At 33.5% G+C, this 14,981-nt stretch overlaps 3 protein-coding genes across 3 annotated transcripts in view; all 3 read right to left on the bottom strand.

Annotated features, from left to right (window-relative positions):
- Positions 1-2,276, bottom strand: part of LOC105171077 — a 3,159-nt gene extending 883 nt beyond the window's left edge. Inside the window, exons 1-3 of the mRNA XM_011092089.2 lie at positions 1,683-2,276; positions 210-493; positions 1-107 (exon numbers count right to left, since the gene is read on the bottom strand). The exon at positions 1-107 is cut by the window's left edge and continues 97 nt beyond it. Coding sequence (XP_011090391.1) covers positions 1-107; positions 210-493; positions 1,683-2,130 — 839 coding nt within the window. The 5' untranslated portion in view covers positions 2,131-2,276. The remainder of the gene's footprint in view (positions 108-209; positions 494-1,682) is intronic.
- LOC105171076 lies at positions 6,025-9,405 on the bottom strand. The gene is made up of 6 exons (XM_011092088.2): positions 8,828-9,405; positions 7,416-7,586; positions 7,189-7,326; positions 6,964-7,083; positions 6,791-6,877; positions 6,025-6,662 (listed from the first exon to the last, which is right to left on the bottom strand). The coding sequence occupies exons 1-6, from the start codon at positions 9,194-9,196 to the stop codon at positions 6,228-6,230; spliced, it is 1,320 nt and encodes a 439-aa protein (XP_011090390.1). The 5' UTR covers positions 9,197-9,405; the 3' UTR covers positions 6,025-6,227.
- Positions 12,162-14,684, bottom strand: LOC105171166 (transcription factor bHLH130-like). Its single transcript, XM_011092192.2, has 6 exons — positions 13,804-14,684; positions 12,929-13,212; positions 12,668-12,835; positions 12,507-12,572; positions 12,356-12,424; positions 12,162-12,271 (listed from the first exon to the last, which is right to left on the bottom strand). Exons 1-6 carry the CDS (start codon positions 14,252-14,254, stop codon positions 12,218-12,220), a joined length of 1,092 nt encoding a protein of 363 aa, XP_011090494.1. The 5' UTR covers positions 14,255-14,684; the 3' UTR covers positions 12,162-12,217.

Here is a 14,981-nt window from a genome sequence, read left to right as displayed (position 1 = left end):
TCGACACCATGGTAGTCCTCAAAACCGTACAGGCTTGTGTTTGCAAGATTCGACAAGTCCGAGAGTGAGCTAGCATTCACCGTGGCAGATGCAGTATCTCCAGATATCTGAACCACAACAGGAATCAAACACTCCCATACTATGACATATTATTAAAGACGTCTGTATTACTTCCACAGAATTTGTGCTTGGAAACATCGATCCGTTACCTTGGTAAGAAGTGATTCTGTCTGAATGTTCATGAAGACAACGGGAGCCCCTGATTCCTGAGAAGCATTAATCCAAGCATGGGCTCGTGCAAGAGTGTCCTCAAGATCATTGTAATGAGAACCAGCTCTGTCGGAAACTTTAGGCAAGAAGAGAATGGAGTAAAAGCTGCTTGAATTGGGGACCAACAGCGTCTCGTGCAGCTTTCTCTCCCACGGATACGAGACGTATCCGTCTTGAAGTGGAGTTCTTTCCAGAGTAGTAACCATCCTTATGGCCCTGGAAGCTGGTGGAAATTCAATGATCAGAATATGATTAATTCTTACCAAACTCAAAGTTAGATAGTACTCATGTATTGCAAAGAACAAGGCTGTAATAGGCAAGCACAAAGCTAGAACTGGTCCGAAATGGGGAATGACCTTAGAGAAATTGACATGCAGCATAAATGAGAACAGTAGACCAAACAATACGGCTGGTGTGTATATATGACTAGCTTTTGAACTAATTAACTTCACTGTGTAATTGTATTAGAGGATGACATTTCTAGCCAAATTATGTGACAGCACTTCACACAAGCTTTTAGAATTTCCGGAGGATTATTGAGAAATTAACTCGGTCAACACAGCTATTTTATCTCAATGATGGGCTCTTATCTCCATTTTCTCCCTTTTTCTTGCTAAAAACAAAGTCTTTAAGGATCATAATTGAGCACAAAAAATGTGATTGGGAACACGAAATTAGAAGTATGATTTCTATCATATATTAATGTTCTAAGTGTAGTTACAATAAAAATTTGGATAAATTATAAGATTCTATAAAGTTTGTCATTCTTACAAATATTTTTTATTATTTAAAAAATTATAAATACCCCTAAAATTAACGAAAATTTTACGAAAGTTCATAATGACAACCCATTTCAAAACAGGAATATTAGTTAGAAATCCGTTAATCTAAAAAACTATTTATAATTTTTTAAATAATTAGTAGGTATTTATAATTTAAAAAATCTCCAAAGTGATATTTGTAATTTACCCTAAAAATCTTTCCTACAACCATTCAAGAATATTGTAATAGATGAAGTTTATACTTCATATGATGTAGGATGTGATTCAAATAGATGAATGGATGGCCGTGACATGAGTTAGAACCCCTTTTAATTAAAAAGAAAAGATTTGTTAAAACTTATAAGTCGCAAGTGCACCATCACATATACTATATCAATGTAGACACAACCAAAAAGGAAAAAGAAATTAGCGAAGAAGTGGAGACTTATTGGGCTACGCCATGGTAAATTATACCAAGATTCATAATAATGTTCAAACCCGGACAACATGGTTTCCCACCAAACAAACGAACGAACCAAGTCGTGTTGCAGACAGAAAGATGCAGCAAGAGTGCAGAAACACGCTACAAATCCAAGAAGAAAGGAAAACGAAAAGTCAAACCCCACGTGCAGATATTTTCGTCCTCCGTACCTTGCAAATTCAAGCACTCGCTCTCCGTCCGATCAAGAAACCCGACGGCGTAATTCGGGTCGTTAATGGCCCGCAAAACGTACTGCCTCCGGCCGAAGAACTGGTCGCCGGGGACAATACACGCCTGCAGTTCCGCGAAGTCGTCGGAGCCCCTCCTGACCCGGACTTGAATGGAGGTCTCCTTCTGCTTGAAGGAAGTGTTTAGGATCTTCTGGACGCCGGATTTGCCGTTCTTGAAGGGAGATTTTAGGATCATGTTGCCGATTCTGATCTCCTCGACTATGTCGCCAGTCTGGAGCAAGCTGCCGGTCCACTCGTCGGCTTTGGAGGTGCCGTTTAAGCAGTGGATGGAGAGGACGAGGGGGGAGGAGGAGGGTTTTGCGGGTGAAGAAGAGAAGCGGGAGCTGTCTGATGAAGAGGATGAGTAGGGTGATGCATCCATTGGCATCTCCGTTGTTGGAAAAAGATGGGAGTGGTAATCTGCAGATTGTTTGTATTAATCTTTGTGGAGAGAGAGATGATTATGAGTGAGAAAGTCAAAAATGGAGGAGAAAATGATTGGGAGCTGAATTTTGTTTCAACCAACTACCATCATTTCTATCTTTGTTTCAGCCTCAGCCAACTAGCAACATTCCCAGTTTTATTTTTATTTTTTTACTTTTTTCATTTTAGTTTAATTTGTGTACATTCAACTCCGATCATGTTTACTTCAAATATGTGATAATTAAATAATATAATTTAAATGAAATTTTACGTGTGATATAATTATTTAATTTTATTTACTTCACTGAAATGAAAGTGTGATTCAGAGAAATGGGCTAAAACCACCACGTGAATTTGGTAACACAATTATATAAATAGTATGAATATTATCAAGCTTTTGTTATAATAACGAGTTTCAATCTAAAGAAATAAATATTGGACTAATATATATTATTAGTCTAATCGATATATTATGTCTACTGCATCACTGGCCAAACAAATCCCGAGATTATAGATAGGGGTGTTTGCAAAAATTTATATTTTTCAGAAGTGTTTATTTTTTTTAAGTGAATAAGTGATTAAAATGTAAATTATTATAATCTTACCTAACTACTCTAGTAGGTAGATAGAGAAAATTTTGAAATATACATACATATACTCAGGACGAAAATATCATAAAAATTTTCAATTTCTTTACAAAAGTATATTAGGGTGTGTTTGGATTGATGTATTTGGATTTGAACGAAGAATTTGGAGAAAGGATTTCAAATGACTCCATTTGAAAGGAATTTACAATTCATTCATATTCGTCAAAACTTAGTTCAAAATTAAAATGAAAGGATTTGAAATCATTTATATTTTAAATTATCCAAACATATTGAAAGGATTTGATATGAAGAATTTGAAATTCATGATTCCAAATCCTTCAATCCAAATACAACCTTAAGTTATAATAAGTGTTTTTTTTACTAGCTTACAACTTTTAGGCTAGATTAAGAGAATCATACGTAAAAGGGTAAATTATAACGAACTTTTCAAATATTTGTCATAATTATAAATACTTTTTTTTTTCAAATTATAAATATTCCCCTAAAATTGCAAATACCATACTTGTAATATTTCAAACTACGAATGCTCTATTTATAATTATGATAAACCTCAAGAGAGCCCATTGTAATTTATCCTAAGTAAAATTTGTATTTCCAGACAACTTTATTTGGCTATATTTTAAAAAGCATTTAATTTTAAGGAATAATTAAACTGTCTTCCCCTAAGGTTTGGTGTAATTACATGTAGACCACTTGTAGTTTGGAACATTACATCTAGCACCCCTGAGATTTGTTTCCGTCTAACAAATAAGCTCATATGTTAGTTAACATTCACGAAATTTGCTGACATTAACAAAAAAAAACATGAATAAAAATTTATATTTACATTCAATTAGCTTATTACTAATTTATTGTATGTTGAATACTTTTTTTCTCACTGAACTATCCTTAAAACAATAAAAATATACGTCCTGATATGCATTAGCGTATGAAGAGGTATATGGCTAAATTGAATATAAAAAGATTTATTTGATCTGCAATAAATCAGAAATAAGTTAATCGAAGGTAAACATAGATTTCTATCCCTTTTTTTTGTTAATATTAATAAATTCGGTAAATTTTGATTAACGAAAAACTTATTTATTAGACGGAAACAAACTTCAAGAGTAAAATTACAAAAAAGAAGAGTCTAATTATCTCTAATTTTAATTTTTGTAAACCCCCATACTCATACATTACACGTCAACGCAAACTACGGTGTTGCATTCAGACTAGGACGACAAAATGCTCCTAACATTATAGACACTTACGAATACCCTACCAACGCAGTTTTCACATTAACAAAGAGAATCGAACACTCAAACTTCTAAATAAATGAATTTACTTTCAAGTCTCATACATTACACGTCAACGCAAACTACGGTGTTGCATTCAGACTAGGACGACAAAATGCTCCCAACATTATAGATACTTACGAATACCCTATCAATGTATTTTTCACATTAACAAACAAAATCGAACACTCAAACTTCTAAATAAACGAATTTACTTTCAAGTTGTATTTAACGAATTAATCAAACTTTTTGTACAAAAGAGACTAATCAAGAACTTACTTAATGTCTAAACCAAGATAAATAAATTAAGTTTCATACTCTTGTAATTTTCAAGAGAATTTTCTTAGTTGGTCCAACGCTTTTAAACTAATCTTTGTTCTAACTTCAAATTGTGCAACAAGTATTACTTTATTACTTTTATTTATATTAATTTATCAATCAACTTAAATTATTTTACTATATAGAAAATAAATAATTTCGTTTAATTCATATGATTACGTGTATCGTAAAGAAACAAATAAAAAATTTAGAACAAGTTTGAATTTTTTTAAAATATGGATTACATCAATATCAATACAGTATTATTACAATAAGCTCAAGTGCCCACACATTTGATTGAGTTTTTGTTACATTATAAAAATGGCCACATCTTAAAAACTATAGTAAATTAATAATATTAATTTTGATTAAACAAATCTAAAGCAAAATCTTAAATTTTCACCATAATTAATAATCAATATTCGCCATGATTTTTAGCTATAGCCAAAATATTTGCCATAATTTTGGTCACACTTGCAGAAACAACTGTTAATAGCCGTTGCGAAGCCGTAGTTAATTTATATTCGCTACGATTTTCTTTTTTTGGCTATAATAATTAACCGTATTGAAAATCATATTTTTTTCTAATACTCATACTCATAATATCAAATTTATTCATAAAATCTCGATTTTAACACTAGACTTGAAAAAAAAAAAAAAAAGAACTAGAAAAATACCCATTACAATAAGAAATTTAGACAAGTCAGAATAAAGAGCAAAGAAGTTTCAGTAAAGTTGACTTGCAATATATCCGGAAGTCCACTTAAGTTAACAATTTCCCAGGTCCGGACAAAAACTCTGCTTTCAAATTGTCAACGTGAAAATCGTCAAAAAATAAAAATAAAAATAATTATAATACATAAAAATCCACTCTTAAATTCTTAATAGTATCCAATATATATTTTATTTTAAATAATACTATGTCGTATGCATTATATATTCTATAAACTATATTTAAAATTTTAATGTATTTATAGAATTAAAATTTTTAAAATATCAGGGTCGAATTCTATTCTAAAATAATTATTTATTAATAATTAAAGACTATAAATTATTAATTAATGATTGTTACTCATATTCAAATTTTTAATTAAGATGAATTGATTTTGAGTTATTTTTTACTACAAGTCAAGAAGCATAGAAGAGGAGATAAGGCATATGGATAATATCTTCTTGACCAATTGTTAGGCAAAATCTAAATCAAGATTTTTCCAATAGCACCAATGCCTCATTCTAGAACACGTCTATGGCACTTATCGTTGAAGGCAAAATTACAAAATTAGTGCCACAGTTTAGATTGATTTGAAATTTGACCCCATATTTTACGAAATTTTAAATCTAATCATATGTTTTGTTACAAATTGCAAAAATTAGGCAAAATTATGCAAAAAAAAGAAGGCCTCTTTACCTACTTACACTTATCCGATTTAGGTTCGAGCACAGGGTATCATCACATTGCAAGTACTGTGTGATTGAAACACTCGTTTGAAACTGTAGAACAATCCCATAACAACTTTAATACTCTTAATTTGGGTCTAACTAAACTCAATTCTGACTAGAATTTTCTGGTTTTTCTTTACGATTTACGTCTAAAACATGAAACTTGTGTCTACACAAAACAGACACATAGTTATACACACAAAACACTAAATGCAACACTTCTTCGTGATACAAATTATGAAGCAGCAGAATGGGGGGCTGAGATTAATATGTTCTGCAACTCTTGCTAATAAACTCCTCCAGAATTCTCTCAACTCTCATAATAAATCATCTATCTGGGAAGGTTGTCGAAAGAAGAAATATATATATATATATATATATATATCTTACTGTTGCATTTATATTCTTATAGGAAAAACTTCCTACATCCATCTCTTTAGAGCAGTTGCTTCCCTGGACCTGGCAGCAGGTCTCGTCCGGCTTCGATTTTCTCCACTGGAACTATGCTTTGGTTTCAATGCGGGAACTGCATTGGGTGTGTGATTCAGCGATCTCTCTTTCAGAGGACTTGTCGCGCGTGATTTCTGTCGTTGCTCTGCAAACGTAGACCTCTTGAACTGAGCATGTACTTTCTGATCTCCCATTGAAGTTTTCTCGTTACTCTGGATCGATATTCCTTGACTTTTGACTGCCACAGGTTGTGTTCGGTTCCTAGGAGAGGTGTCTGAATCGGAAGAAGAAGGACTGGTCGTACTGTCCATGTCGTAAAGCACGTTTTCTGCCATAACAGGAAGCTGCTTCATGTTTGAATTTGCAGATGAGAACAATGGTTTCCGTAGCCGCGTTAGGCTCATCACCTGGTTTCAGTGGCACGTTACATGTAAAACACGCAAAACATCCTAATAGAACTTTGATCAATCATAATACGGAACGAGCTGTTAAAACCTATAGCTTGGTGAAATAGAACTTTAACTTGATCTCCTACCTTCTGTTCCAGAATCACTATGTCCTTGCGCAGTTTGTTGATGATCATATTCTTCCTCCGAACGAGATCTTCCAATTCTTTGATCCTCTGATTGGCACAAACGAATACAGATAAATAACTGGAGAAGTTTCAAATTGATCCCACATCAAATCCTAAAAGTTGAAGAATATAACCTTTGGACCAAAAGCTTCCGACGACTGAATGAAAGTAGACAACTTGTTACTGGTGACATCCTTGTGTTCGGATTCCTTCTGCAGGCTACTGATATCATGTTCAATTGCCAAAGTATCCAACTACAAGAAATTATGTCATAATTAAAATTGTGAGTTAGCATTAGCCCATAGAATATCTGTCACTCACACAAAGTTAATACGTAAATATTCACCGGCAAGCTATACCTGAATATCAACAGAAGAAGTAACACTGGGAGCCCAATCTGACAAGTCAGACATGCGGCGCTCCTCTGGTTCAACCACATCAGCAAGTGGATATTTAAATACCTCATCTCCTTTCGGTTCTTTGGCTGAAGCATTTTCCTAGAGAATAGAAGCAAAAACCATTAGCACTTGAACATTCAGGTTCCACCAAAAGTATGCTGCCGGTGATGAGGTTGTGTGTATTATACCGAGGCATGGTTTGGTGGCAGTTTATGATGTTGGCATGGCTTACAACCGCAGTCTGTCCATTTTGTGACAGAGATATCCACTACAGTCGCAACGTCAGGCTGATCCTTGAAGTAATTCATCTGCTGGCATAGATTGTCCAGCTTCTGTTGCATGCTGAGGAGCACTTGGTCCTGGGTAACAATTTATGCAAGAATAAGTACATATTACATCAACATATGTATCTTCTTCTTTTAAGTAAGTAAATGACATGAGATCAGCTCATAGAAAAAGGAAAGGCACTGCACATATCCTGTATGATAAAAACATCAATCAAGTATGTCCCAAGTTCATGCCAAAACAGAACAATCCAGAACAGGTTACTGTCTGTTGAGCCCTGCGGTTGAGCAGTCCGAACCTGCAACTCAAGCGTAAATGTAATTTCTTGTGTTGTTCGGTCCCTTTTGCAATGGTCAGTTTCGGGATCAAATCCAAATTCAGGTTTTAATAAAAGCTACCATTTGTTACTTTTCAATAATTAATTTGTAAATTTTATCCTACCGCAATTATGTTAACTGGTCATAACTTTTGGGCAAATTGCAATAAGCTCCCGGAAGATCTAGCATAATTATAAATATTCTTCGTTGTTTGAAAAATTATCAATAACGCTTGATTTTAACGGTTGTCCAACAATTAGCCTAATATATTAGTATCTCTAGGATTTTTATTCATTTTTTGTAGTGAACCAATCAATTTGCCCTTGCGGACCCTAAATTATTAATTTTACTTTTTCTAAAATTTTTTAAAATTCTTTTATGAACTAAATAGACAATTATTTTACAAATTTTCTAATTTTTTTCATCCACATCGTCATTTTTTTTTTTGGGCAATCTTTATTATTTTTCTAAATAAAAGAAACAAAATACAACAAAGACAAAATTGCGGATTTCAAACTTTCATACCAAAATTACATAATTTCATAAAATATCAGGAACATTATGTCAAACTTCATATGAAGTCGTTTTAATTTACCCATAATCTTTTAATTGATTCATTTACCTTAACTATGAGGCTAGTTCTCTAATTCGGCACAATATGCATTTTCATTAATTATAAAACTGTAAATCCAAACGTCATAATATTTGTTTTAAAAATCATTTTTCTCGTAATTAATTATGCAATTGTTGAACCAATTTGGGACTTAAAAAAAAAAAAGAATCAAATAAACAAAAAAGAAATAAGTTACATTTTTTAAAGAAAATCAACTGGAAAACTTTAAGAAGTGCATAAAATTCCTTATTGAGAAAGGGGGGGAAAAAAGAAAAGTAATTTGGATTAAGTGCTTTTAATACAGAGCATTCTGGTGGGTATTTAATGTATAAAGAAATAATGTAATTAAATCAATAATTAAGGGTGAGTTAGAAGAAGCACAAACCCTAAGTTCAACTGATTTTCGGAGCTTCGAGATCTGCTTATTCTTCCTCGAATTAATAGCTGCCGCCGCGACAATAGCCACAACCAGAACACGTTGAATTGGTGTGAACAGCTCCCATGCCGCCGCCTCTTTAGCGGTGAACCCGCCGTTTCTACCGATGGTTTTAGCGGAGGTGGCTTCCTCGGCTCCGACAAGCCGGCCCTGGAGCGACACCCAAGCCAGCTGCCTTTTGGCTCTCACCGGCTTAGAGGGGTGGGTAAAGCAGCTGGAGAGGCGGCGGGGCGACGGAGAAACTGAGGGTGTGAATGGGGTTAGAGAGACGAGCGCAGGGGGCAGAAAGGCGGATTCCTGCTCGTCTGTTTCTTCCATGATTGAAGCCGCTTTCGATCAAGAAAATTTAGCAAGTATTTCTTCGAAATTCTGTTCTGTTTATTTATGGAAAATGTAAAGTTAGTATGAGAATTTTGTTGAAAAATGGTTTGAAATTTATGTATTTGAGAGGGAGAGTGAGAGAGGTGGAGATGCTTAGGCAAAGACAGCAAGTGGCTTTGGAGCTTAGCTAGCCGTTGGGTATTTTCGAATTTTCTTTTTTGAAATTTCAAATTTTTTGGCATTTTATGGAGAAGAAGGATGCTGGATTTCAATAAATTACAATGGATTTTTTAAAAAGTTGTTATATTTATAATTATTTTTTTATTAATTTAAAAAGTGATAAATACGTCTTAGTATTAATAATTGTCGAACAAATACTCTTCGTAATAGTTCGTTACAGAAAATATTTGTTAGACGGTGATTAATTTAAAAAATATATTATAACAAATTTTAAGATAACTCGTTGTAACTTACTCTAACAATACCAATCATATAAAAAAACAAAACAAAACTTAGTCTAATAATAAAAAAAAAATACCAAATTATTTGTTGCGAAAAATTACTATAAGCTATATTTGCTTCTATTTCTACTTGAGGAGTGTTTACGATAACTTTTGCTTTTCTGCATAAATAATTTGTAAATAAAAAAATAATATTTAAACAGTAATAAAAGTTGTGATCATTTACAAATAAAATTAAAAGTGAATAAAAAATTTAGTTGGAGTGTCTAAAAGAAAAGGGCTTAATATCTATAATTTTACTAATAAATAATAAAAGTTAGTATGAATGTACTTATAATTTTTAACTTAGGTTAATTTAATTTAGAGCATGTAGTATTTTATTTATTTATTTTTATGTTGGTAGTCATGTATAATATACTAAAAAAGTAGCTCATCTAATTACCAAAAGTAACTTGAGATAAAGTAGCTAAATTAAAGAATTGAAGGAAATAAAATTAGGGCTAATTATACTTAAACCCCCCCTAAAATGTGAATTATACTTTCTTTCAAAATAATTCTGAAATTAGAACCCCCTTCTGTTAGAACTTGGACGAAAAATACTGGCATTAACAAAATAATTGTATAATTTTAATTTATCTCTTATTTAATTATAATGATTTTATACATGTGAAAAGAAAAATATAATAAGATTAACATCACTCTGTATATATATGCTATTTATCCTTTTATAAGGACAAAAATATATATGAAAAAGTTAAATGATTGACGAAATTAAAAATTTATATAATTATATATTGCTTGCTTCATATTTTCCATCCAAACTCTAACGGAAGGGGTTATGTGTAAATCGAAAATTTTTGGAGGGGTGTAAGTATAATTTTAATTTTTTTTCTGGAAAAAAATATATTTTAATTTTTTTGGAGAAAGTCTAATATAATTAACCCTTAAATTATACAGAAAATACTTATTATTATCTGGGTTAGTTCTTCTATTTTTAAACTAAGAATAGATTACAATAAATTCGCTTAAAGTTTGTTATAATTACAAATATCTTTTATTGTTTTAAAAAATTATAAATACCTCTTTAAAGTTTAAATTAATGGTTATTTAATTGATATCCTTATAATGGGCTATTATGGGAGAATATTTAATTATATAATTATCAAATTTTTGTGGGTATTTATAATTATAAAAAAATTTAAAAAGAGTTTACACATTAAACTAAACTCATCTGCCTTCGCTTACTGATTTCCAAACAGGCAATTTATCCAAACCCGATTCCAGTGTAAAATGCCATGTTGGGCATATTACGGAAGCCCAATTCATTACACTGACAGAGCCCGATTACGAGAAGTCGTGAGTTTTGCACACAGAAATTTAATTTGAATCTCCATCTAAATGAGACTTGGACTCCTGCCATTTAAATAAAAAATTAATAATCTAACCACCACACAATTGTACCGATGCTATTGACTGCAGATCATAAACCATAATTTTTTTTTATTCAAATCAAATTCATTCACGAAACAGTGTTATATATTTATTTTTTATAAAGAGTAATTTGTTAATTTTCTATATCACAGGAAGATAAATTGTTATTCACCATAATATCATGAAAATGTTGTTCTTTTTAAAATGTAAATCAATAATATAATAAATAGTTCAAATATAATCGGGATTAATATTTTCGCACAGAGCACATAATAAGAGGCCGTGCTTTATTTGCCCCATCCCATACTTGGTGGAAGCATTAATAAGGATAGGTTTGCTAGTGTCTACGCTGGTTTCGGAAAGAGGCTATTTATCGACCACGTCGGACTGATCCAACAAAATGCGACAGCTAATCTTGGAGTCAACAGCATGTAATGAATGTTTTGTGATTGAATGCAACCACCCACGCAACCAGATATATGTCGGATTGAAGTCACTATTACGGCTTCTATTTCATTTCACATATACTAATCATGTGTAGAAATATTACGTTATTAATTTTATTTTTAAAAAAAATTTATACACATAATATATATATATAATAAAATAGAAGATACAATCCCGTTATATGTTCCTTCGTCCTCTCTTAGCTCAAAAACTTGACCATCAAACTGTAATGCAAGAACGTGAGTGTTGTGATGTCCCCTTCCAGCTCGGAGTGAGTTTGGGTAAATCAATCTGATCATATAATGATGAGTGAATTACACTTATCATGTGATTGACATGTGAGAATGATTAGTCATGGTAATGAGATTGGTTGAGACAGAAACCTTGGAAGACTTTTGTAGTTGTAGGATGTAAAAGAAGGCATTTTAATGTATGAATGAGGAAGCACAAGAAACCACATATACATAGATTGATTTATGCATACATCTACTTCTAAATAATGACATCAGTAACGAATGGACTTTCTGTTCTTCGGACAACCAAAATGATAAGTTTCTCTCCTCTTGATCTCTATAATTATCGTCATCCATTGCCTTCTCTATTCATCTCACTCGCTCTTTTTGTTTTTTGTTTTTTTCTGAAGAAGCATACGCTAACACTAACTATGGAATCCTTTGATCTACAGTTTCGTTCCGGGCGAGCAAGAACATCTCACATGCCTATCAGAAAGCGTCTGAAAAGTTGAAAGAATTTCAGAGTCGGTCAAGAATTGATACAATGGCATTGCTTTGTGAACAAGTCACTCAAAAACACATACCTGGACTTGTCTTTGAAGATCCTTAATGTAATCGACAGCCAAATCCAACATATCAGCTGTATTGGTTTGCTGAGAAATAATAAACATGGTGTAAATTTAGACAGCAAAGAACTAAGAATTCCACATACGTACTAGGAACAGCTTTTAGTACCTTCTCCATGTTCGGGACAAGTTCTTGCAGTTTCCTCATTCGCTCACTAATCTTCGTTCTTCTCACCTGAAACAGTTACATCAAATTTCTCAAACTCGATTCTCATTTTTAACAATAAATCAGGGAAGAAACAGTGATTAACGTTTCCGACGAGTTTATACCCTTTCAGCAATGCTGCGAGGGTGAGTAGCACAACCCCTTTTGGCTCTAATCTTACAGGGCACTGAATCTTGCAAAAGTTTCTCCATGGCTGATAACTCTGCCGAACTTGTTGGCAAACTCAGGTGGCGAGATAATGGTGTCGTGGACCGGTTTCCACCTTCATTGTTCTGCTCATTACAATTGTTTGTTTTTTCCATCAGAAGGCTTATGTCACAGCTGATAAAGACCAAACCATTTGGATTGTTACAAGATAGCTAAACCTGATCGTCTGAGTCGTTTGCTTTTGGAAATGTTTTGCTGTCATTGTCCACCAGCCCTTTAAGGAAATCATCGGACAAGTCCCAAGGATTCATCGGGAAACCTGGGATGTAGTCGCCATCGTTACCACGATCTTGGTCGAATTGTCCGTCACCAGGAGTTATTGAGGAGTTCCTCGACGAAAATCTTGTTTCAGTCTTGAACCTGCTCGTGGAGGAAAATGATGCTTCTGCATTAGCAAGACTACCAGCTCCAAAATTCCCGTAATCCCTCATTGCACCAAACTCTGTTCATTGCTAAAACATTTGAGCATAGTGTCTCCAACTTTCTTGAAAAGTAAATTGGCAACCGAAGATTCTAACTCATATGAGTTAATGCATCATGATTAATTTATAATTCAGGCAAAATAACTAATTATATAACGAGTGTATTATACTTATTTCGTGATTGATTTGATAATAATATATTTAGTTTGGTTAAGAATTTTCCAGTGTGAACAAAGAATTCCAGCTCAATGTAAATTCATAACTCTTTCTCTTGCCCCACTTGCACGAAATACTAATTATCAAGATTTGAATTTTCTATTTCAAATCAGGTCGAATTTTATTCATTTAATCCGTGAATAAATTTTTTTCTTAAACAAAGGATCAATTAACTGGATCCCTTTTCTTCATAATACTAATTATTTTCTTAAATAAAATGGATGAGATAATTTTTGCATACTCAAAATTATATATTAATCGAAACAGGAAATATAATAATATTTAGACCAAAAAATTCAATTTTACAATTATATCAAGCTTTTTTCCGATATTGAACAAAATGCCAAGAGAAGCAACTCACAAACTATAAATAGTAAAAAAAAAAAAAAAGTTACCATTTTCGATGTTTATGTCGTCAAATAGTCCAGCTGGCGAACTGCTATGCCGAATGAGATTAGAACTGCCATCACCGCCGCCTTCCATCTTCACCGGCGCCGCCCCACGATTCAAGACCGTGTCACCTAACTGTCTGGTGTAAGAACTGCCCGTAGCGGAATTCGCAGCATCAGAGTTAGGATTCTGATACATCACCGAAGAAAAGTCGTTGCTCTGCTGCCTGCGCAGCTGCTGCTGAGGCTGCGACTTCCGCTGTGATTGCAGAGTCGTCACATTCGGGCTGAAAAGCTGCTCAAAATCCTCCGCTCCAAATCCACCGTCGCTGGCTGTAGCGTTCAGGAAGCTGGAAAAATAAGAACTCGGGGCGGATCGATAGCGCGTCAATCCAGCGCCGCCCGTCTGCATATTTTGAGGAAATTGCTGCTGCTGCTGCTGCTGAAAACGACTCATGAAGTTCAAAGGAGTCAAGAATTCTGGCTCTGGAGAGATAACAAAGAAGAGAAATCACAGGGAAAGGAGATAGGATAAGATTGTTTAGTGGAGAAAGCAAAGGGTGAAGAAGGGAGAGTATAAGCGTATGAATGAATACAAAAGAGAGAAGAAGAGAACAAAGAGCAAAAGGCCAGAGAGAGAGAGTGTTTGTATAGACGTACATGTGTGGGTTTTTGGTTCGCAACTACTTTTTTGCTCTTACTTTGAAAAAGATTGCTTTTTTATCCTATTTCTGAAAAGGGCTCCATGAACTGAGCCCCGAGAGGGGTGGCGGTGATGGTGGTGGCGCCAGACTCACGGTGGGTGGAGAGAGAAAGAGAGAGAAAGCTGAAAATAGTGAAGCCAATGGGAGGTCAGGTATACGAGAGATCTCGGCCCCTTAGCCGGGCGTTTAAATCTTTTATCGCAATTTAATATTAATGGTACGGACAAATCATATAATATACGTATGAGTATGATATCAAATACGATAGTCTGAACGAAAATTCTTTTCAAAGAGAAAGTTGAAAAGTAAAAATAAAGAAAAATTGCACCGGGCACCCTTTGAATTTTCTTTACCTTGCTAGCAAGTAATGTACAATATGAATTAATGTTTTATTTTTTATTTTATTTTATATATATAAGTAATATAAATTTCATATACATAATACATATATAGTATGTGATATGAGGGTTGTGCCTTAAT

The sequence above is a fragment of the Sesamum indicum genome, linkage group LG9 (assembly GCF_000512975.1).
Source record: "Sesamum indicum cultivar Zhongzhi No. 13 linkage group LG9, S_indicum_v1.0, whole genome shotgun sequence".
Classification (NCBI taxonomy): domain Eukaryota; kingdom Viridiplantae; phylum Streptophyta; class Magnoliopsida; order Lamiales; family Pedaliaceae; genus Sesamum; species Sesamum indicum.
The sequence above is the reverse complement of the archived record's forward strand: the minus strand, read 5'-3'. Positions and strand labels throughout refer to the sequence as shown.